The following is a 25,160-nucleotide window of genomic DNA, read 5'->3' on the forward strand; positions in this document are numbered from 1 at the left end:
TTCCTCCTGATTGCTGCTCGACTGTCAGTTTTCATGACGACGTGCAAAATTATTCACATGTGCACGTTTCTTAATAACATATAAAGGTATAAATTAAAAATATAGCTTCTCCTGTATAGTTACACTGATTTGACTGAAACTTTTATGGAGAATCTTGAACTGGTGCCACCTTCTACCATCGTGGCTCTACAGGATAAAGATCAGAATGCCATTTTTCCTTCTTTTGCCATAGATGACCTTTAATATCTTTAAACAATAGCATCACCTTTACAAGAGTTGTGTTAAATGTTACCGTTTCTCTCAAAGTTTGGTAGAGTAGTAATGACCCTTAAATCCGTTTAATCTTTATTCACAATTACAGATGTCTTCATGCTCTTAGAAGCTCGTACATTTCCAAACAGCTCCAAGCTAGTATACTATTCATCTGCTCTGAAGAAGGCTCAGCTTCAGGTCAACAATAAGTTGATAATAAACATATGAAGACAGCAGTTCTCAGGAATCAGAACTTCCTCCAAAGATCTTATCTGGCCTTGGAACACCTCAGACTCCCCCAGAAAGAGCTCGAAGATGTTACCGAGTTTCATCTTAGTGCACTGTGACTGTAACTCCACTTTTTATTTTCTCTTCTCATCTCCACCTTTTCTGTCTTTCTAATTCATAGCCAAGCCACCTCTCTCCTCCCCGGCTCTCCAGCGGCCCCACCGGACCAACCGCCGGAAGCTGAACCGGCAGCCTCAGACGTCGCCCTCCTCCTCGTCCTCCTCTCACCCTCATCCGGGCCCTTCCTCCGTCCTCCTCTCTGACAGCACCATGACGCCGTGGGGAGGCCTGGCTCACTCCGAATCCTCCTTCGCTTCCATTCCTCCGGCGCTCCCTCCTCGACCCCCTCAGCCTCCGCCTCCTCCGGCTCCTCTGCCCACGCCGTCCGCCCCTTATCGAGGGAGACCAGAGGAGGACGAAGAAAGTTCTGGTTCAAGTTTTAACTCTGAGATTCCCTCTCCATCTCTGGCAATCCCTCAGAACAGTGCAGGTAAGGGCCTTCCATGACCAACTGCCCCCCAAAAAAACCCTTAAAAAACTCACAACGATCAAATTGAATCTGTCTCTCCAAGGAATCGTGTCTTATATTGATGGTTAATTGAAAGTTTAGTGCAACATGTAAAATCTGAAGTAATTTAAAATCATGGGAAAAAATACATTATAGTGCAACATGGCAGAAATAAGGGAATTATTTTCACAAAGGAGCTTTAGTTTTAAAGGTGAGTTTAAATACACATTATCATACTAACCAAATAGGCACACAAAATAAAATCCATATTTATATAACGGCTAACACCTCTAATGTCACTTTATCCAACAGACTAGCATTAGCTACACGTTAGCCAACTTAACTAACCACTATCTAGGCTATACCTCGCTAACTGTGAAGTGAATTTTTGTTTACTTTTCATCATTAATGCTAAATAGATAATGTTAACTGTGAATCCAGTATTACTATGTGCAACACTTCTTGTCAGGACTTTTTCTAACTTTACCTACGATAGCATTAGCACAAGCTAATTTAACTTGATTTGTTTCGTAGATGTCATTTTGACACTGTGGGTAAAAGACAGTTATAAAAACAATATATATATAGTTAATGATGGCTGGATTTTGTTTAGTCCAAGTGATATATGTGAAAATGACATTTTCATAAACAGTTTGGAGCTGTGATTTTTTTTAGAAATTTGCAACAACGGGGGCCATTTTGTTTTCCAAATTAGCCGAGTGACGGTATGTTGCATCATGTGTTCTGACACAGTGTTTTCCCCACATATTATAATGGTTTATAACATCATAAACTGGTCAAGGGAAGGATTAATGGTGAATTCAGAGACAATGTGAAGAGAAAATCTCAGTGACAACTTAGGATAGACGTCCCAACATCATGTCTATTGTATGCGTGTTGTGAGTAGAGTTTTAAAAGCGTATTCACTGAATAATCAATATGACGTTTCTTAGCGTAAAAAGGTGTCAAATCTTACGGCTGAGATGTTAAACCATTAGGTCTGTAAACGGAGACGAACAGTATTGTTTGTTAGTTGACTTTTGGACAACAACAGTTTTGAAAAGGCTTCCTGGATGAAAACCAACCTGGGCTCTTTTACTTGATGACCGGGAACCTTGTTGAAATATCTACTAAAAAAAAAGGCTTGTAGCAACTGGAGACACTTGTAGTCAACTCATTCACAGACAAACCAGTCTATCCTCAAAGGTGTGTAGCATGGAAGACCGTCAAGAGTATTTTAAATGCAAGAAAAGCCTCCTGAAGTGCACGGCTCTGTGAAGGAGACACGGAGGAATGAGTTCGACAACAAATCAATCAAACGTGTCAGCAAGTGGTCTGGTACAGATCCTAGAGCAGACACCACGAACAAAAAAAATCCAAAAGAAAACTAACCACAGACCTGATGAACATAAGGGCCACATGGAGTACAAGGAGGACGTCAGGCCTGAACGCCTGTCGTAGATGAACATGGAGCAGGGAAGATTGAGGTCAAAGAGGTGGACACCAGGGAGGTAATGTTGGAGACAAAACCAGGCTTCAAACAAGAGAACCAGCAGGAGATGAAACAGGAACAAAGGAAGGTGTAGGAGTGTAAATGCAGGGAAGTAATGGGAAGACCAGACACAGGTGAACAAAAAGGACAAAGGGAGGAAATAAAACAACAACTGGAGATCTTTACAACATAAACCAGAGATAACTGAAAAATTCTCAACACTGAGATTTTCACATAAATGTTAATGTCAAGGTCACATTGACTGTTGCTCTGTGTAGTCGCTGTATAATCAGGGTTCATTTACTTAAGCTCTTAATGATGTTGTGTAGCATCATCGTACTCCTTTACCATCAAAACATAGACAGACGTCAGCTTTTCTGTGTTCTCGTATCTGTTTCAGGAGACGTGATGCAAAACTTTTCAGGGTTTTAAACTGTACTAGTGTGTGTGTGATGATGGAGAAACAAAGGTTTGAGTTGTCAAAGCAGGAGAATCAACAATGGCTCCGTTTTATTATTGAACTACAACTGCTCCCTCTGAACCTCCTGCAGAGCACCAGGGCCTTTTAATCTATTTCCTGATCCAAACATGGTCTGTGCAGGCGGTTTGGGTCGAGGGTTGCGGTCGAGGAGAAGAGTGTTGCCTCAGCGTCGGGTTCCTCGTCCTCCTCGTCTCCCACCGCTGCGTCCCATCACCAACCTCAGCTTCTCCCGGAGCTTCACGTTCTCCTTCTTCGAGCTGCCGCTGCACCAGAGTCCTCGCTGCCGGGCCGAACGCATCCGGAACCTCCTGCTGCTCCTAAAACAGATTCACTTCTGAAGTTTCAAGGCTGCACGGACAACTAACGGGGGTGGCAGAGATATATGGTTTAGTTTTGTTAGTGCTGCATGCAACAGCTCATGCAAAAAGTCTCATAAGGAGTGGAGCAGTGAGTGTACAGTCATCCTCAGATGTATTCATGCCATCCCATTAAAGAAGGACAAAAAAAAGCTGTCACTGAAAGAAGCTGAAATTGACAAAAGTAATAATAAACAAACATTTAATGAAAATCATGACATTGCTTTTGAATTGTGGTTCAGAAATATTTTAAAAACACAAGTATGATGGGATCCATAAACTAATATTTAGTTGAACAACTCTTTGAGCCAATCCCTGCCTTCTGTAACTCTCAGTCAGATTTCTCCACCTGTTGACAGCTGTTTGGTGGATTTCACTGCTCATCAGCAAAGTGCTCTAATTGGTCTGGGACAGTTTTGGTTGGTTTTTAAAAATTATTCTATGGAGTCGTGAGAGTGCCAAATTACAAAAATAAATCAATAAAAGAATTTTAAAAAATTAAAGTAGAAATAAAAAGAAGAATAAATAAAATTTAAAAAAATAAATAATGTGACAATATAAAGCAATGTTAATCAAAAATGAATCCATAAAAGAAAAGGCTAATAAAAGTATAAATAAAAAGGTAAATAAATAAAATAATATTAATTTATTTTAATTTTTTTAATGTGTTATTTAAATTTACTTTAATTTTTTTTAAATTTTGTTTAGTTTTTATATTTTTTAATTTTTATTTTATTCATTTTTTATTATTATTTTCGTTTTTTAGTTTATTTTTATAATGTCGCTTTAAAAGCAAAGGCACAATGACATTCCTACTGCGCACATTTTTCTGCGCATATTTCCTTTGCCTTTAAAGCGCTTTTTAAATTATTCTTTTCGACCATTATTCAAAATCAACGTCTTATTTCAATAAATTATAATTTAGCAAATTTTTATTTATTATTACTTTTCTCAGTTTTTAGTTATTTGAGTGACTATTGTCAATTTTTCCTTTTCTTTAATGGAAGGAGATGAATACATTTGAGGATGACCATATATTCTAAATTAGACAAACGAAACTCATTGCATGGGGCTTTAAGTTAGATCTGTGTGCATCATTTTAGAAATTCTGCATTTTGGTTTAAACATTTTGAAATTTGTGTTGGTGCTTGTCTGACTTTTTTTTTTCTTTTCCTGGAGTTGCTGATGTTTCTGTCGGGACATTTACTTTTAATGATCTGAGGAACCTGCATCAGCCCCGTAGTGGCTTCATTCTTTAACTAACTGCTGCTGTGGAAGACGTTTCTTACACTATCAATTTGTGTAGCAGCTTTCTTTGGATACCTGTTGTGTTTTGCAAAGTTTTGGAGAGTTTTCCTTTCATTCTGTTTGGTTTTCTTTCTCTATACATGCACCTCTTATTCTTAATTTCCTAAGCAGCGGGCTTCCACTCAGTTTCAGATTTTCTGGGTTGGAGTGGCTGCTTCAAATGATTTGATTGTTCAAAGTGGAACACATTAAAATAGATTAAAAACACACACATTTCTCCCTCATTTATCTCACTCTTTCTCTCTCTCTGAAAGCTGAGCCGGGATAATGGAGGCATTCACTGCCACTGAATGGGGCGGTACAGGGGAGGAGAAAGGGGTTGTAAACTGGCTGCAATGTGCAGAGTTCAAGGCTGTTCTCCACCTTCCCCGACTCACGTGTGAGCGCTTGTGTAGCTGTTTGTGTTGCCCTCATACGTGCACACACTCACCATGTTGAACTATCTATATTCTTGCTGAGACAGACAACCTTTGCCTTTAGCCTCTTGCTGCTTTGGTATTGTTTTGGTTGTTATCTGGACTCTTTGTCACGTGACTTCACATTTTACACACACACACATAAAAAAAAAGAAAGAGAGAAACTCATTAAGCAAACACTCAAAGTTCAAATAAGTCCAAAGTGAAGCTTCATTGTGCTGCCAGTGATCTTTTGACAGTGATTTCGGATGGACGGCGCTGAGCAAAATGACCTCCCTCGCCACAGGACGTGTCATCTGACAGTGGCGCTGGATGAAGCACAGCTGGACGTCCTTGGGCGGCGGGTTGAAAAGAAGTCACAGTCATTGCTGGAGAGGGTGAAGACACAATGTTGGTGAGTCACAGGATAGGTTCAGTGGTTTGACCTTCCCTCAGCATTACAGAGGATTTAAGCCTGTCTGTGTATGTGTGCTCCTACAGGTGTTCTGGTCCCAGGATGAAGAGCCTCCTGCTGGGCGTTATTCCCATCCTGTCATGGCTGCCGCGCTACTCCATCAGAGAAAACGCTCTGGGAGATGTGGTGTCTGGAGTCAATGTCGGGATCATGCAGCTGCCGCAGGGTGAGGATACAGTAGGAGATAGTGATCACAAAAAGAGGTGCTTAAAGGTTTTAAACAGCTAGAAACTGCCACAGCAGCTTCACTCACACCTGAACAAAGACATGATAATCCTTCAAAACGGAACCGACACTTTACGTCCTATTGGGATTAGAAATGTGACTTCCAAGACACGTCGTCAACAAAACAGCATCAAAAGAGATCCACAATAATTATGTCGTCGTCTATATATTCAACGATCACGTACGAAAACGCTCACATTCTCGTTCCAGGTGTTTCTCCAGGTAACAAACGGTTTCTTCCAGGTGAACTCACACTTTGATGGATTTTGTGTCCTGAGATGTTAAAGTTTCTGTCACAACGGAACCGATCGCCTCCTGAAGATCAATAATCTGATTAAATGTCCACCAGTGTCCTCTTTTCTTTGGGTAAAATATATATTTTAATTTTCGACATGGAGGCGGAGTTGTGGCGACAGTGGGCGGGGCCTGTCTGTTAGGGGCGTGGTCCGATGATTTTGGGGAGGAGCCACACGCTATATAAAATATGAGGTGTGTCAGAAAAGTTCCAGGACTGGTGTCACAGAAGATGTATTTCAAATCCAAACTACAAACTACCCCTTCCAAGTAATCCCCCTGGAGTCACTTCCCCAGCCTTCTCTGTCACGCCACCATGCACTCCTGGAAGGATTCTTCCGGGATCCTCCACAGCTCCATCGTTACAGCCATCTTGATGTCGTCCACATCTTCAAAACGGGTCCCCTTGATGACCCCCTTGAGCTTGGGGAAGAGGAAACAATCCCACAAAGCAAGGTGGGGTGAGTAGGGAGGTTGCTCCAGCACCAAGACGTTCTTCTCAGCCAGGAACTGTGGGATTCTCAGGACATTGTGAGGCATGGTGAAGCAGCCACGACTTGTCCTGCCACAACTCTCACCTCTTCTGAACAAAGCAAACGCTGCAGGATCTCTTTGTAGACGTGCTGGTTGATCGTCTGAAGGGGAAAACTGGTAGTTTGTAGTTTGGGTTTGAAATATATCTTTCGTGACACCAGTCCTGGAACTTTTCTGGCACACCTCGTTGTCTATATATGCAACGATCACATGTATTTCTGCTTTGCAGCTGTAAGGCTTCATGCAGTCGGTAAAGGAAAAACATGAAAATATACATGACATTCAGAACAAATGTTTAGAACATGAACCAGAAATGTGAGATACGTCAAAAAGTTCTCGGCCTCACCAGAAAACATCACAGAAAGATTCTTCTTTCATCATTTTTCCACATCATCCCCCTTTAACGTCAGCGCACTCGGTCCACCGATGTTCAAACTTCGTGGAAGACGTTCACATCTTGAGCCTCCAGATCCTCCACAGCAGGATGCATGACCTCATCATCGGTCTGAACGTGGCCACCGGACAAGTTGCTGCTGTGTGGAAGAAGCAACAACAGCCAGCTCCAAACCTTCCTCTGCTTTTTTATTTAATTGGGTCAAACATGTAGTTCTTATAGACACTGATAAAAAACTTTACAGGATGTTATGTCTCAAAATGGGTCGGATGCCCCTTGTTTCCAGAGGAGCCTGACAACTTTATAAAGTACCTTCATACTTCCTTCACACTTAACTAAAGACATGACAATCCTTCAAATGAATTTTAGTTTATTAGGATTTGGAAAAATACTTCAAAGAGACATCATCAACCAAACAGCATCAAAAAGCTCTATAAAAATGTCCTTAAAAAATATATTTACATATACTATATAGTTTTTAAAATCCATATATCATTTGCAGCTTTAAGGCTTCATACAACTGATAAAGAAACAGATGAAACAATAAATTAAAGCCTCTTTACGTGACATGACAGAAGCATTCAGATCAAACATCTTGAATATATAATATGAGTGTAAGCTGTATTTTTAACTATGCACACATCTAACAACTAACTGATTTTAAGAGCACACAATTAATTTAATAGAAGCGTTTGTTTATCACATAGCCTACTCTGTATTCCCGTCTCTCTCTCCCTCTCTTGGCAGTTCTCTACAAATCACTAAATCACTCTTGTCAGAGAAACTCCCAGAGAAACATGCACTTGACCTTTCGGTGTCTGTCGTCCGTCCAAGACTGGGAATGTTTCATGAGTGCAGAAAACCTCAGGACTTTTAAAAACGCACAGAAACCCCTCTGAAAACGAGGCTGCTTTGAGAAATTTAAGATTTTAAAGAGGCACAAGTTAATCATTTGAAGCATTCTTTCCACAACCTCCTCTCTCTCTCTTCTCCAGGTATGGCCAATGCCATGTTGGCAGGAGTTCCTCCAGTGTTCGGTCTCTACACGTCGCTCTATCCTCTGGTCGTCTACTTCATCTTTGGCACTTCCAGGCACCTCTCCCTTGGTGATAAAATTGTTTATGTGATATTTTGTCAAGTCTGTGCCTGGTTCAGTGTCCTAAAAATGATCTTTAATGTAAAATTCTAGTCATTTAAAGTCTTTCTCCAATCATTGATTCAAACTAAAAACGCATTTCTGTACATTAGCGCTACACATTTAGATTTCTTTTCCCCATAAAAATCATCAATTTCAGCCCTAAAATGGCTCAGATTTGACTTTACAACATTGCGTCCGATAAAATATATTGATCTATGAAGTTTCTCCACTCACCCCTCCACTAGTCGCTGCATCTCCAACACACCAGCTCACCCACAACTCTGTAAAGCTACTCTACGCTGCACAATGAAAAGTTCTAATATTGGAGTAAGTCAGCCATAAATACAAGAAGAATGTTGATACAGAAACCCAGCAAGCAGGGAACGTTCCCACAACATTAGCTAACATTACTTACAAGTTCCAATTATGTTTGGAGGAAACTATCTAAGGTTCAAAGAACATGTAAGGATATTCATCACTTCAATTATTGTTCCTATAAGGTTAAGACAGAATGTTTTAACATTCAGAAACTGATTGGAGGATGTCGTCACATGATGTTCCTTGATAACAATTAAAGAACGTTCTCCAACCAACATTCAAAAAATGGTTTCTAGATGTTATCGAGGACTCAGAAGACAGAACGTGTTTTCAATCAAACAATCCTATAATTTTAGGTTATAACAAAGGTGGAGCTTGTAGATTAATCGTAGCAACTGGACTTGCTTGAGTTCCTTGAAGACGTTCCACCTCTCATCCAAGAGGCTTCATCAGTTCTGACTGACTAGTTGGGAGTTCCACATACTGATATCCTTAAGGAGTCATTAACACCTGAGTTGCGGTTTCAGTTGGGGGTTTGTTGAACGCCCTTCAACTGATGCGGGAGTACGAAAGAACTTCCAGAAAACTTGCAGACTACAGGAATCATCTACGTTTCAACCTGAGATGCAGACAACACGACATAATCCCCAACAGCCTACGACTAGGGGGTCCATGGTGAAGGGTAACAGAGCAGAAGGAATCCTCCAGAGGGCGCAGAACCAGCTGCTCAATGAAAGAGTGAGACAGGTCCATTTCACCAGTGATGCTCAACGAGTGGGAGGAGCAACAAACCCCCAACTGAAACCGAAACTCAGGTGTTAATGGCTCCTTAAGGATATAAGTATCTAGAACTTATCTGTGAAGATTCTCAGTCATCCAGGTCATGGTTATTCTCGTACAGTAATCGTAGCAACTGGACTTGCTTGAGTTCCTTGAAGACGTTCCACCTCTCATCCAAGAGGCTTCATCAGTTCTGGCTGGGAGTTCCACATACTCATATCCTTAAGGAGCCATAACTGGGGGTTAATTGCTCCTCCCTCTCGTTATTCGTTAGTATTGTCGTACTAACGACTCGCACCTGGAACTCCCAACTAGATGAACCCTCTTGGATGAGAGGTGGAACATCTTCAAGGAACTCAAGCAAGTCCAGTTGCTACGATTAAACTACCAGAATAACCACAACCTGGATCACTGAGAACCTTCACAGACAACTATGGTGGAACATTTTGCACGCAACGTTCTGAGGATGTTCCAGGTGACGACGTTCTGCTATAAAACATTCCCACAATGTTACATGATAACAAAGGAAGGATGTTCTTAGCGTAACATTCAGAAACTGTTTAAGGAACATTTATAGAGCGTCTTTAGGGAACTTCATCCTGCCTTTAGGAAGAACATTCTGGGTACTAAAACTGAAACTGAAAACATTGATTGAACTTTACATAATTTTCTCAGAACATTTTTAGAACAAACAGACTCTGCTAGTTGACAGGATCGGTTCCGTACATTAAAATGCTTTGACTGCCTTTTCGGCTCTTAATGCGTCTATCAGCATATAAAGTATTCGTACTGACGTGGTAAGAAGGAACTAAAAACTTGATTTTCACAGGGCTTTTAAAAAGCAGTCCTTCATTACCACAAATATTTTCACTTCACCCTTAAGCTGCGAATAAATGAGTTCTGTCCTTCTTTGTGTGTTTGTGTGTGATCGTGTGCGACAGGTACTTTTGCCGTCCTGGCCATCATGATTGGTTCAGTGACAGCTAATGTGGAGTTGCCTAGCAACGGCGATGAAGAGAGTCAGATTGCGGTGGAAGCAGCCAAAGTGAACCTGGCTGTGCAAGTCACCGTCCTTTGTGGCCTCCTGCAGGTACACATGTACACAAACAAACAAACAAATGCATGATCACGCCTACGTGCCGTGCAGCCAAACTTGACTTCTGACCTCCGTTCTGGAAATGAGAAGGAAAAACGTAGGCTTTCCCCACAGTTGCTTGACTCTTTTAGTTTATTTTTATTTTATCGTTTGTAAAGCACACACGACCTCTTGTGTTCTATGAAGTACTTGCTCATTAAAGGAGGTGTTCCAGGAAATAATCACAAATTTTCAAACCGTAAAAACACAAAGAAAGAAAAAAAAGGAGTTTTTGGTGACGTAATTTGCTTTTTCAGTGTTTGAACGTTTTTTTTTTCCTCTTTAAGGTGGGACGACTTTACAGTGTTCCACCAGATCCCAACCTAATGCTTTCAAAATAACAAGATCTTGTCTCGCCTTCACTTGGTTCCCACACTGCTCTGAAGTTAAATCCTCCTCGTCATTTGATAGCACATCCTGTTCAACAAACATCAGGAGCTGTGTTTGGTGAAAACATCTCAGAATCAAAACAGCAGACATTCGACAGCTCTACATGGAGATATAAAGAGCTGGACAGTAAAGGTTGCATCACTGGACAAGAAGATAAAGTAACTTGTGCATTTTCATGAATCCTAAGTCAGTGTTTGTTTCCTAGATATGAGCTGTAATCAAATGTAGTTTGAAGACTGAGAAAGAAGGTTAAAGAGGTAGTTAAGATAAGAAATAAACCAGGATGCTGAAAAAGAAGACATCAGGTCTTAGAATGTAACTCAGTAGAGACACATAATGTTGCCTAATGCTCAAACATTTAAGGACGTCTGTGCTTCTTGTGTGTGTATGTGTGTGTTAGCTGGTGCTGTACCTGCTGCAGGGAGGCAATGTGTGTCGCTGGTTGTCCGAGCCTGTAGTCAGAGGATACTACACAGCAGGAGCTATGCACGTGATCATCCTGCAGCTGCCAGTGATGCTCGGGCTCCCGAGACAGAGACACACCGGACTGCTGCCTTCAGCTTGGGTCTGTTGAAACCCTGTGGTAGATTCCCACACTGAACACTCACTGAACACTCAGCAACATTAAACACTGCTGCATAGGTGCAGCTCAATACTTACAAGACTGTGAGAAAGTTTTTCTCTTCTTAATATTTAACAAGATAAACTTTCATTTATTCTGTGTTAATTTCTCATAAGTGAAACTTTTCAAGCTTCAGCTCAAGAAAATAAGAAATCTATTATCTCTAATTATTAGAAAATTTTATTTAATTTGCGTAAACTTTTACTGAGACAGTATAAACACGGTGTATCGCTGAGTCTAGCTCAGCACACACAACCACAGTCATGGACTTTTATGAGCGATAAGTCACAGTCATCAAAATTAAAACAAAAAAGGTTTGAAATATTAAACTTTACGTGCAATTAAGTCCCCAGAAAATAAAGGACTTTATCCAGATATTCAACTTTTTGAGCCACACTTGTATTCTTGGGGAAGGCTGGTTCCTGTAGTGCTCTTTATGTGGCTGATCTCACCTGAAGCAAGTGTCAAAAGCATCAACGTGATTAGGTTTTCTAAAATATCTGCTGCCAATCATGCCAGGCTATAAAACTCAGATTAACCTCCTATATTATGATTATCTTAGTAGAGAAAAATCTCCTTTCTGACTTCCTGGGGTGCTGCTGTGAGTGGATGAATTCTTCTTTGTCTTGGCAACACTTGGGGCAAATAACAGTCTGGACTCCTCCAAGCATGCACCTGGTCACGTCTACACTGTTTAGAAAGTGCCAGAGCGACTTATCACCTGCATGCAGGTGGTGGATTTTGTTCCGATTCTATGGACCGTAACCTCAGATGTGCACAGGAGCACTTTCATCGAAAAATCACGTCTCCAGGTTTGAGATCATTGGTCTCCTCCTAGAAGAAAAAAAAAAACGTTTTCAGCTCCAGATATTTATGGGAAGATGACCACAGGCAGCAGTGGAAGAAGTCCTAGAAATAGAATAGAACTTAGCATTCACTTCAAAAAGCAGTTAAAGGGACATATTCCCACCACTTTATAAAACTCATGGCTGCAAGATGAAAAAAAAATCTGATTTACTGATTTGAATAAACCTTTAAAGTTGTACACATGATTTTGAAGGGTCGCATCAACTTAACATTGTGTGTAAATAAACTTAAATTTCTACGTTGCTTGATTTAAAACTACATGTAAGTTAAGGTAACTTAATGAATTAGCTTGATAACTAATTCTTTCTGCACCTTAACTAGATTTTGTGTTCGTAAAAATGCAAATTAAGCACATACCACCAAAAAAATCATTTTAAATAGCATTAAAAAACTAGTTGGAACAACGTAGTTTTCATGCATAATCAACTTAAAAACTTGTTTATTTCATTAGAAGTTGTCATAACTCAAAACAATGATGTAAACTGTTGACACAATCTCTTTTTCCTGAGCCTACACATTTGTTTTTAGAGTGTTAATATTAAGAAATGGCAGATTTAAGTTACCAAAGTGACCGGTTGGCATGTTAGCATCTGTAGAAAGACATACAAAATGTGTGATATTAGATTACAAGAAAACTAGAAGCTGTTTCGTCATTATACTGCAGTGCAAGACAGAATAATATAAGAATACATGACGGTAGAAGTGTGTAAAGGATTAATGGAACACACACATCTCTATATAGAAATACACATGGCCGTACAGATAGTTGTGGATAACCATTTATGCATTGGATATGGATGAATACAGATAAATGAAGACAGTCTTAAATATATCTGGAAACACACAGATGTAGGTGACATTTTCAGCATAATACCAAAGGCATTCGGCAAGTACAAAAGACAGAAAAAGAAAAAAAATATTCTGAATGCTGAAAAAAACAACTTGGAGACATTTTAAAGTTTGATAAATGTGTAGAAATGCAACGCTTGAAGCAGGAAAGGCAGACCTTACTGAGAACACTGCACATATAAAAAGTGTAAACAGTCCAGTCAGTTGTTCTCCAGTTGTGTGACATTCTGTATTGATGTGAAAGTAGAGGAGGGAGTCCGGTTATGTCCCTTTACAGAGCGTCCAGGTTCTTCCTGGTGGAGCCGTAAACCACACTGTGACGCAGTGAGTTAGGATGTAGGAGTTAACCAGGAGGTTCTCCTCAGCTTCCTCAGGAACTGAACAAAATAACTGTCTTACTAACGTTGTCTCTTCCAGATTCTAAAGGATGTTCTGTCCAACTTGACCAGCGTTGTACCAGGAACTCTGTCAGTCTCAGTGGTTTCAACAGTGGTGCTCATGGGGGGCAAGCTGCTGAACGAGCGCTTTAAGAACAAGCTGCCTGTTGCTATACCCTGGGAACTTATACTGGTGAACAACACAAACACACACACACACACACACACACACACACACATAGGCGACCCAGGCTTTCCCCTGATGCGTTTATATATTAGATAAGCTCAGCAAAGATAAAAAAAAATAAATAAATAAAAAAAATAATTGACTTGAACCAGTCAGGAAAATCACCTGGAGTCATTTCAAAGCAGCCACAGCTTCCAAAATCAACTGTGTAAATGGTTGTTTGTCAGTATAAAGTGCAGCTGTGTCACTGCCTGATCAGGAAGAAAACACAAACTGGTAGCTGGTGCTGAGAGACAACTTGTCAGGATGGTCAAGAGTCAACCAAGAATCACCAAAAAGCAGAATTAAGAAGCTGCTGGAACACAGCTGTCATGCAAGAAGGAAGCATATTCCCAAAGAAAAGGCCTTCTGGAGGAAAGTTCTGTGGTATAAAACAAAAATGTTGCTATTTGGACACAATGAGCAGAAATATGTTTGGAGGAGAGAAGGTGAGGGATTTAAATCTAAGAACATCAAACCTACCAGCATGGGGGTGGTATCATTATGCTTTTTGCTGCTAGTGGAACCAGTGCTTTACACGAACTAAATGGAATAATAAAAAGGAGAATTACATCCACAGTCTAAAGAAAAACCTAAAATTATTAGGCAGAAGGTTGGTGTTGGAGGAAGTTGGGTGTTTAAAGAAGACAATGACCCCAAACACACTTTGAAAGTGGTAAAGAAATGGTTAAATTGTTAAAATTAAGGTTTGCAAAAAAGATCATGATGATGATGATGATGTTGTTGTTGTTGTTGTTGTTTTCAAAAAGACTGATCTCCTCAAACTTCAAACTTAATCAGAACCTGTGGACAGAAACCAAAACAGTTCAGTTGAGGGGAAAATGGCCAAGAGATGTTTAGCCAAATAACATTATTACTGCATGTATATTTGTGACCCAGCAGATATGTTTATTCTTCCAGAAAACCTATAATACATCTATCAAACGATGCATGGCTATTTTTTCTGACAAAGTGTTTCAATTATTCCACTGTACAAAATTAAGAGTAATGGGAGCCATTGGAAACTCTAGACTGTCATGATACACAAGGTCTTTACGGGTGTATGTAAACTGTCATTTGAGATGTAGTCCAGTCAGCTGGGCTCCATCTTTGCATGTCCCTGGTTGCAGATTTCTAAGCATCGTAACGCCCAGAGCTAGTCGCTGGAGAAACACCTCTGAAGGTCACTTAGGGACAAACTGTACTGACCACCAAAGACTCATTCTGCTTCCTGGACCCCATCTGGGGTTGCCAGCGGCACGAGAAGGAAACTGCAGACATCTCTGCTTGCAATAGCCCACTTACACACACACACACACACACACACACACACACACACATGCACAGATGCTCCCGGCGCACACTCAGTAGACTCAAGTCCATAAGATGCACCCAGATGGACAGATGCCACAGTGATGAACTCATGAATGACTCATAATTACATAATCATCTGTTTTTATCTCCGAAACCACAAATCCCCACATGCAGCGAATATCTGCACCTGGCCACCGATTAATCATCATTCTGTCTTGTCATGGTGTCGGTGAAAACTGACTTTGTATGTTTTGTTCTTTTTTGTTTTTTTTCTGCTTATGAGTTGTTTTAGAGTAATTCATGTAGAATATAGTAACTGAAAAATGTAATCAGAATTAAAGGTTTTGATTTCTCTTCAAATGTCCCTTTTTAAAAAATGTGTTAATTGTGATCTGATACATGAATGGATGGACTTTTTTTTTTCTAATCTATATTATAACAGAATTTTTAACAGGGATAATAAACTAATAAATCCTGGGTAATGCAGCACAACTTAAAATGATCAGAAAATCAAACCTAAACACCAACAAACTGTAAAAATCTGAGCACTGAGCCTTTTCTTTCCCAATTTCATCTTCTCAATCATGTAAAACTTGACTTGTGTCGTGGAAAAGTAGCCTCAAGGATCTGAAAAACTAGCTGCAAATCAGTGGAGCGACAGTATCTGACTGTGATGTGCATGTTCTGTGTCCTGGTGTCGGTGTGATTTATCTGACATTTAGACGCACAGTGCTTGATACTGTTCTTCTCCAAACTGAACATTCTGTGCAGAAAGTGTCATGCCCATTGTTTTTCTCTCCTAGATCATCCTGGGCACCATCCTGACGGTGCAGATGGATCTGGCTGCACAGCATGGGATCCAGGTGGTGGGACACATACCCAGTGGGTCAGTAGAACTGGGTTATTCTCTGTTTGCCTTTGTCATTGCATTTGGTCTTTTTCATTCAGTAGACACTTGGATTAATTGCCGCTGTCATGTAGACTTAACGGTATTGATTCTGATGCCATTTTATGTATGCATGGATGGATGGATGGATGGATGGATGGATGGATGAATGGATGGATGGATAGATGATAGATGGATAGATGATAGATGGATGGATGGATGGATGGATTTACTTTACTGTCATTCAATTGGTACATTAAAAGAAATGAAACTGTGCTTTCAACAAAATTACGAGCACAAAAAATCTAGAAGTGATAAAAGGCAAAGACGAAAATAATAATAAAATTAGAAACCATTTTAAATTGCACTACGGGCCTAAAAAAAATAAATATATCAATACTAAACACCAGTATTGCATTGCCATGGCAGAAATAAAACATATTATACCACAGACAAATTTATTGCACCCTATGAACAGGTTTTTAAGTGTCCTGTGAATTTAAGAGTCTGATGGCGGACGGGTCAAAACTGATAAAGATGAAGGCTCAGTGAAAGGCCAAAAACTTCATTAGCACTATCGTGAGAAATTAGCATGCGTCACTGAACCCACCACAAATACAATTCTGTTAGGATTTGTCGTTCTTTAAGGCAAAGTGAGCCAACATATCTCTAAAATATGACATACTACTGCCTGTAACCAGTGTGAAGCATCACCTGTAGCAAACTGTGCATCACTGAAATCAAATATATGCATTTAATGCAAAGAAAATGAAATTATGCAACATCATGTTTGTGTTTCAGATCCTATTTTTTCTTTTTCACTAACCTCCCTCTTACCTCCAATTCGTCGTACTTCTGCACTCATTTAGTAAATAAGGCTGTTTTATCATGTTATAGTTTTAAGATTCTGCTGTGTGATGATGATGATGATGATGATGATGATGAGGAGGTGGCTCATAATCCCTTATATCGCTGTATGCTGTCATTTCACTGAGCACATCAATCGTCTCATCTTCCTCTTCAGCTTGTCTCCTCCAGTCCTTCCTTCTCTCTGTCAGGCCAGAGAGCTCTTCATTCCTGCTCTGTCCACAGCTTTGGTGGGCTTGAGTTTCCTCTCATCCGTAGGCTCAATGTTCGCCAACAAGCACGGCTACCGGATCGACCCCAATCAGGTACATTCAGCTGTAACACTGACTTTAGATGAGATGACAACAAATGTAGAGAAGGGCACAATGCATAGATAAAAAACATGTAAGTAAGTACTAAGATTTATTGATAAAATGTATTATTATTCTCAGAGCTTTAATTGTTTAAGACACTTTAGGATTATTGCAGTTCTTACTGATAACAGACACAAGAATTAAGGACTTTCCATATTTATCCTCAAATAAAAATCCAGCTGAAAAACCTGAAAACATTAAATTAATAAATATTGACGAGGCAAGCTTTCCACTGATGCAAAGTGGGTTCAGTTGGTCTGACGCTCCTCACTCTTTGATCTGGTTACTGCAGACCTGCAGTTGAAGCCTGACTGTGAAATCTGCTGCGGGGAGTTAGTCACTCAGAGTTTTTCTCTGTCGAACATGAAGGTCTGCTTGTTATGTGCTCCAATCCCATATGAATTTCACAGGTCTTGCGTAACCCCTTAGACTGAAAATAGTGGCACTTACTTCTACAGATGGAATCTTGGTTTCTAAAAATAATCCTGTCTTCGTTATGAATGTAGAAAGATGAGCATGAACTACCTAATTTGGACTGTTTTATTTAGTTTTTAGTTAAACATAATCAACAAAACGAATTCCTGTTTAAATTATTGAGCTCCAGAGTCAACAGCTTCATCATCTTTTGTAAATTTCTCCTATTAAGACCACAGATGATGTTAAGCCCCTTAAGAAGTGTTATACCACTGTCTTGTGCTTCTTTTAATTTCTCTGTCTGCTTCTACCTCAGGACCTGCTGGCTCTGGGTCTTTGTAACACCATCGGAGCCATGTTCCAGTGTTTTGCCGTCAGCTGCTCCTTCTCTCGCACTGCGGTCCAGGAAAGTACCGGCGTCAAATCACAGGTACTATCATCTATTCCAAATGACGTCTAAACTCCAAACCTAGGGGATCAATTTAAACTGACATCTAACCTTTTAAATGTAGCTTTTAAATGGATTTTTCTTCTTTACTGTCGGCTTTCCTGATCTGTGTGTAATTTCTGTTGCGTTTCAATCCCACTGCTTAGATGGCAGGTCTGGTATCAGCTCTGATGATGCTGACCATCCTGTTGAAGATTGGTCACTTCTTTGAGCAGCTGCCAAAGGTAAAGTGAGACAGCAAATCTGATTTATGTTCATTAAGTAAGCTTTCAAATCGCTTCTCCGCTGTTATAGCTGTCGTACATTTTCCAGAAGGTTCCCAAATGGAGTGGAAACGGATAATATTTAAACATTTTTTTAGATTTTCCGTCAAAGATTCTGCGTCACGTTACAAGACCTTTGCTTTGGCGATGGGAACAAACGCAGCACAAGTTTGTTTTTGTGCTTCTCGAGCGCCTGTAGTTCTCTGTAACCCAGCGCTATAAATTATAGAGCACATCAGTGAAGATGTTTTAAGAAATGTCAAGTCCCTCCAGCTGGATGAGACTCACTGCGAGGATGACTCACGTGTTCAGTAATGGCTTGCTGTCTGTACCAGGCAGTGTTGGCAGTGGTCATCGCGGTGAACCTGCAAGGGATCCTGGCTCAGTTCAAAGATGTGTGTGTGCTCTGGAAGGCTGACAGATTAGACCTGGTGGGCTACACGCACACACACATGCACATACGATGAGTTACAAACTCCATCCCTCCTCTGAGCTCTGACTTTCTGCCTTCTTTCCTCCAGCTGGTGTGGGTAGCATCGTTTATTTTCACCCTGATCTTTAACCTGGACCTGGGTCTGGCGGTGGCGTTCGTCTTCTCTCTGCTCATACTCATCTACAGGACGCAACAGTCAGTAAATATCATTTCACATTCCCTACATGGAGCGTTTTGCCCCAATAAATCGGAAAATTCGGCAGCTTCTCCCAGCGTTTTAGTCTGTATTTTACTTTTATTGGATTGAATTTCAAATGGAGAAGAGTGCAGACAGATGAACCAGTTCACAACACATGTCATCTCGTAGCATTTCACATTGGAAGGTGATTTTAAACTAACAATCCAAAGTCCCCTCGGATTCCTTTTCAGGAAGCACTTAGCGACAATGGGAAGGAAAAAAAAAAAAAAAAAACTAGACCTCATAACCACCAGCTCTGACATTTTCAGATTCCCATGTGCTCTTCACTTATTATCTAGATTGGTATCTCCAGAGGGATTTGTGGGATTAGGATGGACCTTCTCATAGGAATTCTGGCAGATAGACAACCGGCTTGGTTCTCGTTAAAACCATATGTGCCGAAGTGAACCGATGCATTTCGACTTCAGCACCACTTCCAGATTTAAGTCAAGCATGTGGTGTTTTTTTTCTTTTCTTTAACAATTTGCTTTTCTGACCAGGATCTTTGAGCTTCTGCTGAAATTCTGCAGATGTCAATATTGGCTTTAAAAGCTGAGTTTCTTCTGAGGACTAGGCAAGACATTTGATTCGACATTTTGCTTGTTTTCACAGGTTTCATACACACCCAGTCATGACACCACTGTTATTACGTCTCCCGTTCAGATTTGACTCGCAACTGGTTCTCGCTAGGAACCAGTATTTAAGTTTCCAACTATTTCTGGTTAAAATGCCCAGAACTTCAGTCACGAACAAGAACTGAACCCTTCCTCTGTCAGTAGAAAAGCTTTCGTGTGGTGTCCAGGCACAACTGGATGAACCAGCAACCAACCAGACCAACGAAAACACACACAAACAGGTTTCAAGTGTGATCTCTTGCTCCTATTTTGGAGAAAATGTACCCTCCAGTTGGCATGATGACACATTCAACAAACTGTTCAATATTAGTAGCAGTTATCTTGGTTGATCATCAAACCCACAATGTGTTGGATAAATGGTTGCGTTTAAAAAGACCAGGTAGAAATCTGACACATTCTGCAAGAGCAAATAAAACATGATCTGGTTCCCAGGCTATTTATCATTGTCAGAGAACAAAACTAGCCTCCTTACAACAGATACTGCTGCCAAAAAAACAATAACATAGGATTAGAAGGGTAAAACAGTTCCAAAACCACAAGCGTTACAACTATGTGAACAAAGTATTTGTGCCAAAGGTTAAATCTATCCATACATTCTCGGGCAGCGTGCCCAGATTACAAGCCAACTCTTACATCATGGTACTGTACAACCTAAAGATGGGTCGTTTAATGGCTCAAATCAGGAGGAAGAACAGTAGATGATGGAAAACAGATGGTTTGTAAAGCAAAGCAGAAAAAAAGAAGCACTGATCATAGGAGCGGGAAGCGAAGGATCTCATGGGAAATCTTGTCCTCATTTAGTGACACAATGGAACAAAGAGCTATGAATATGTATCAGCTGTAGGGACGTCTTCTGATATGATTTGATTATTGCTCTACTGTAATCAGTGTTTTCTTTATATGTTTAAAGTGCTTAGCGTGCTAGCAAAGGAGCAAGGATGCTGATTTGGACCACAGTTTTGTGTTGTCTTCATTTATTCATCCACCGCCTCATTCCATCCCATTATTTCACACATCTTAAAAGCTTTATGTTTCCCCCCCGTCCTGCTCAAAGTTGTTGACTTGCACATTCATTAATATTCCCTTCGTCTCTCTCCTGTCTGTCATGTCGTCCTCATCTTCCAGCTCCTCCGCTGTTGTTTTGGGTCATATTCCTGCTACAGACTGTTACAGAGATGTGGGACTCTACCTGGAGGTAAACTGTCTCACAGCGCTCACGAAAATACGTTAAAGTTAAAGTTTCAAATCTTAACTTAAACATGCTGCCTTGTGTATACTTGCTCATTATCTGACAGGATTCTTGTTGGGTCCGGATGATTTGTACTCGGAAAGTTACTTCAGGGTTTACAGAGTGTGTGTTGGTTTGAAATCGTTGAACATTCAGAAGTCATTAATCTAAAGAGGAGCCGACAATGTAAATGAGGTTTCTGCTGAGCAGCGGCAGATTTTCATATCCATTATCAACCCACAACTCAGCTACATCCACTCAGAGCTCAGAAACTTTGATCCAAACTATCTGTCTTCTTCCTCATTTCATTTGGAGTTTCTGTCTCCACCAGCTTCTTGGAATTTCGAGCCAAGAATCGAATTTCTAAAACTACGGGCCTCCAACGTGGCCATGTGTCATCCCCACAGAGAAAAATGGATGTAGTATCTGTAACATCACCCACAGACAGGTGATGTTTTAAAGCCTGGAGGATACACTGCCTGCCTGCCTGCCTGCCTGCCTGTCTGTCTTTCTTTGTCAGTTATTTGAGCCTGAAAATCAATATTTGGGCAATGGGGAAGGAGGTAGATGGAAGTGAGCTGACTGGAGAGTGATGTGCTGTCAGCCAAGTCAAACAAATCCCCAGGTGTGCTTCTTTCTTTTCCCTTTGGCTTCTTGTTAAAGGAATAATACATTTAGAGGCTGTGACAAAAAACAAGAAGCTAAAGTGGATGCGGGCCTTGTAGCTCTAATGGGTTTTTGTGCAGACCAAACATGGTTGGAGCTTCGTCGAGGTCAGCACTTACTGGCCATTAGAACAAGTGCTGGAGCAGCTTCATTCAGCTGTGGTGGTCAGAGCCTTTAGATGCTACACACCTAAATGAATGGTTTGTTTTTGAGGGCTGGTACAGAAGCTAACTATTAAAATGCTGTGGATGGGGTCAACAACGTTATACTGTATTTATAATGCTGTCACTGCTTTGCATTGTGGTCAGACAGTCCCATCTGACAGGGAGCTAAAGCAGAAGCCAACAGACGGCAAATGGACGTCACTTTGGTTCTTGGAGACGTTTCACCTCATTTAAAGTGAAAAGAGACTTCCTCTGTTCTGACTGACTGCTGCAGAGTCCCAGATGTATGTTGGTACTTTCAAAACACAAGGCTAATGGGCCATTAACAACCACAGACTCAAAGGTGTCAATCAGGGTTGATTAGGCCAAAAACTCAAGTGATTTCCACGTATCCTTCATCATGGGACAGCGTCAGACCATCATCCACTCATCATCATGAGTTTGAATGTATGAAGGTCAAAGGGTAAGAGCTCTAATGTGCAGCTGCATTGAGAGTGGTGAAATAAACTCTCAAGATGAACTATTTTCTACCAGCATTCCCTTCTTGCAGTAGCAGCACTTTTTTACTGTAATAGATTTATATGTTCTTTATCACTCTCCATTTCAACAACCGGATCCTGTTCATTGAAGTGGGGGCCGCACAATCTGTCCGTTTTGTATTTGAACAGTCAAATGATGAAGAAAACCTGGTTAACAAAGAAAAGACAGATGATAAACACTGATGTGATACCTATATCTGATGTTTCTGGTTGAGGTTTCAGGCTCTGTTGAGTCAGCTAACATACAGAAAGTCTGGCTTTGTCAAACTTGTTTCGTAGTACTAGCTCTCTAAAAGAGGGTTAACCTTTGTGTAAAAACTGCAAGCATGCTTTAGAAGCCATTAGGAATAGTCCAATATATCTAGTTTAATCTGTCTTTACACAAGCAAAATTGTAAAAATAAATAAATAAATAAATAACAGTGTCTTCACTGTTTGTATGAAAACATTCAGGTGGCAGCAAGACACAAAGCCTATGTGTCCATGTTAAAAAATAATGTAAGCTCTTTAGCAACAGGAATACATGCATTACTTAAAATATCTGTAAGGTACAATTTATAAACTTTGAATTGAGGCAGCATTAGAAATTTCATTGCATCTAATTTTGACACTAATACCACGACATTCACAGGCTGTAGATTCATACAGTTAAAACCAGAAGCTTAAATAATATATATAAAGAGACACAAAACCTTTTTTTTTCTCATTTTCTGACATCAAATCAGATTAAACTTTTCCTGTTTTAGGTCAGTTAAGATTACCAGGATTATTTCTATTTGCTAAATGCCAGAATAATGAGAAAGATAATTTTTTTTAGATAATTTTTTATTACTTTCTTCAAAGTCAGACGTTTACATACGCTAAGATTACTATGCCTTCAAACTATTTGGGAACATAAGCTGGCCATAATGACAATCGTCACATTTGGAGGAAAACAGGGGAAGCTTGAAGCCTGAGAACACCATCACAAGTGTGAAGCACAGGGGTGGCAGCATCATGTAGTGGGGGTGTTTTGCTGCAGGAGGGACTGATGCACTTCACAGAATAGATGGTTTCATGATGAAAGAACATGATGTGGAAATATTGAAGCAACATCTCAAGACGATAGCCAGGAAGTTGGGCACAAATGGGTCTTCAGATGGACAATGACCCTAAACATACCACCAGATTAGTTACAGAGAGGCTTCAGGACAACAAAGTCAGTGTTTTGGAGTGCCCATCACAAAGCCCTGATCTCAATCCTGGAGAAAAAGGCATGTGGAGCAACAAACCTGACCCAGTTCCATCAGTTCTGTCAAGAGGAATGAGCCAGAATTCATCAAACTATTGTGAGAAGCTTGTGGAAGGAAAACGTTTGACCCAAGTCATACAGTTTAAAGGCAACGCTACCAAATAGTATGTAAACTTCTGAAAAGTTAAGTCACATTTAATGTCAAATATTGAGAAAAAAAAAAGGCTCTGTGTCTTTTTATTCAGTGTACTTAAACTTCTGGTTTCAACTGTATTTAGCATAAAGATTTGGGAATGATGGAACGTTTCTCGTCTGACTCCCTGCAAGAAAGCAGATAAGGGCATCTCTCAAAATGTCATACCACTTCATTTATTAAACCTTTGATGTCAAGTTGAAAAGACTCCAGCTTTGGAGCCAATCCAGAACATTCATCTCTGCTTTAATCCGTCTGTTATGTGCGGTCATTAATAAACCACGTAGTCAAAACAAAAACAGAAATAAATCCAGTGCTGGCTCTATTTTTACTGTCCGGCTTATCGTGACCTTCTACTGTTTCTTTCCTCCGCTCTCCTCCCATAAAGGGTCTCTGCAGCCGAGTCACAAAGCTGTTTCACCAAACTTTTAGAAAATTCTTGATAATTTAATGACATTTTTAATGCAACGTTGATTACAATATTTAACATTCTGTCAAACCACATTATGGTTTGCTCTTAGACTTTCCTGTAAAGACAAAATAGTCCCATAAAGAGAAAAATGCAAGAAAATACAGATAGTTTCTTGCACATTAACAACAAAATAATGTGTCAGTGTGCACATTTAATAATGTCACGCCTCATAATTGGGCTTCAGGCTGCAAATACACCAAAGATGTGACGCTGCTGAGGCTCCACTGATTGGCTGACATGGATCACATGACCTCTGCTGATCTTCGCTGACTGCACATGTAATATATCGTCAGCGTGAAACTATTAGTAATGAATTCTCCACAGCCTATCTGCACATGAAACACACCCCTAACGTCAGCATCTGCAGTGCAAATGTGCATCGACACGGCAGCAGCAGCAGCAGCAGTATTAGCTGGATGCCAAAGTGTAGCATCGCTGTGAGCAAAAGTTAACGTTATGGAAAAGCTCGTCAGAATATACATCGCGCCACCAAACTACGTACGCTCCTTTCTGAAATGGTGATAAAACACTGAGACCCAATTATGTAAACCAGCCCTAAATAACACTCCTAAGTTTCCAGTGAAGGTCGGTCCTTTATAAACTCCCTGAAGCACTCTTGATGGTGCAACTGCCAAAACATACTAAAAATAAATCCCTGGATGAAAACCACCATCTGTCACACATCAGAGCACCTAACCGTCACCAAAGCCAGCCTGTCTGGGCTCAGAGCTTCAGTGGATTCCTGTCGACTTCTCGCTCTCTGTTCCCTCACCGTCATTTTCTCCTCAATCTGTTATACTGGCGGCGGCTGCACAGCTCCCCTCAGTCTATCACATATTGATGATGCTGCATATAGTCTTTGTAGAAGCAACTCCAGGAATCAATGCTGCATTTTGCTTTAGATTTTTTTTTTACTTCCATTGTCCCCCAGAGTAGCCTGAGTAGTTAGATCATCTTTGGCGTCGCATTAATTCATTAGCAAATGCTTAGAATAAAGCCTTATACGTGTAATATCTGTTTTATTTTAATTTAACAATGAGCAAACATATTTAAAATGATGAACAAAGGGTTTGAACTTGATTTTTGCCTGAGTGAAGATTTTGAAAATGTATC

The 25,160-nt window shown here is 40.3% G+C and overlaps 2 protein-coding genes across 2 annotated transcripts; both read left to right on the forward strand.

The window, feature by feature from the left end:
* Positions 1–764: 764 nt before the first annotated feature.
* On the forward strand, positions 765–3,359 carry LOC103359400 (WAS/WASL-interacting protein family member 3). Its single transcript, XM_008284730.1, has 2 exons — positions 765–1,030; positions 3,142–3,359. Exons 1-2 carry the CDS (start codon positions 811–813, stop codon positions 3,357–3,359), a joined length of 438 nt encoding a protein of 145 aa, XP_008282952.1. The 5' UTR covers positions 765–810.
* Positions 3,360–5,349: 1,990 nt separating this feature from the next.
* On the forward strand, positions 5,350–21,360 carry slc26a6.1 (solute carrier family 26 member 6, tandem duplicate 1). Its single transcript, XM_008284731.1, has 14 exons — positions 5,350–5,495; positions 5,582–5,721; positions 7,998–8,108; positions 10,180–10,328; positions 11,164–11,328; positions 13,519–13,671; positions 15,822–15,904; positions 16,929–17,076; positions 17,855–17,968; positions 18,133–18,210; positions 18,585–18,680; positions 18,771–18,877; positions 20,681–20,750; positions 21,304–21,360. Exons 1-14 carry the CDS (start codon positions 5,350–5,352, stop codon positions 21,358–21,360), a joined length of 1,617 nt encoding a protein of 538 aa, XP_008282953.1.
* Positions 21,361–25,160: the final 3,800 nt, after the last annotated feature.

The sequence above is a fragment of the Stegastes partitus genome, unplaced genomic scaffold (assembly GCF_000690725.1).
Source record: "Stegastes partitus isolate 25-593 unplaced genomic scaffold, Stegastes_partitus-1.0.2 Scaffold369, whole genome shotgun sequence".
NCBI classification, from domain to species: Eukaryota; Metazoa; Chordata; class Actinopteri; family Pomacentridae; genus Stegastes; species Stegastes partitus.

Bases quoted from the DNA above. Each gene is read 5' to 3' on its own strand.
- LOC103359400 (XM_008284730.1), top strand. From the start codon at position 811: ATGACGCCGTGGGGAGGCCTGGCTCACTCCGAATCCTCCTTCGCTTCC. The intron at 1,031-3,141 runs GTAAGGGCCTTC...TGGTCTGTGCAG, and splicing joins AATCCCTCAGAACAGTGCAG to GCGGTTTGGGTCGAGGGTTG.
- slc26a6.1 (XM_008284731.1), top strand. From the start codon at position 5,350: ATGGACGGCGCTGAGCAAAATGACCTCCCTCGCCACAGGACGTGTCAT. The intron at 13,672-15,821 runs GTGAACAACACA...TTTCTCTCCTAG, and splicing joins TACCCTGGGAACTTATACTG to ATCATCCTGGGCACCATCCT. The intron at 18,681-18,770 runs GTGGGCTACACG...TCTTTCCTCCAG, and splicing joins AGGCTGACAGATTAGACCTG to CTGGTGTGGGTAGCATCGTT.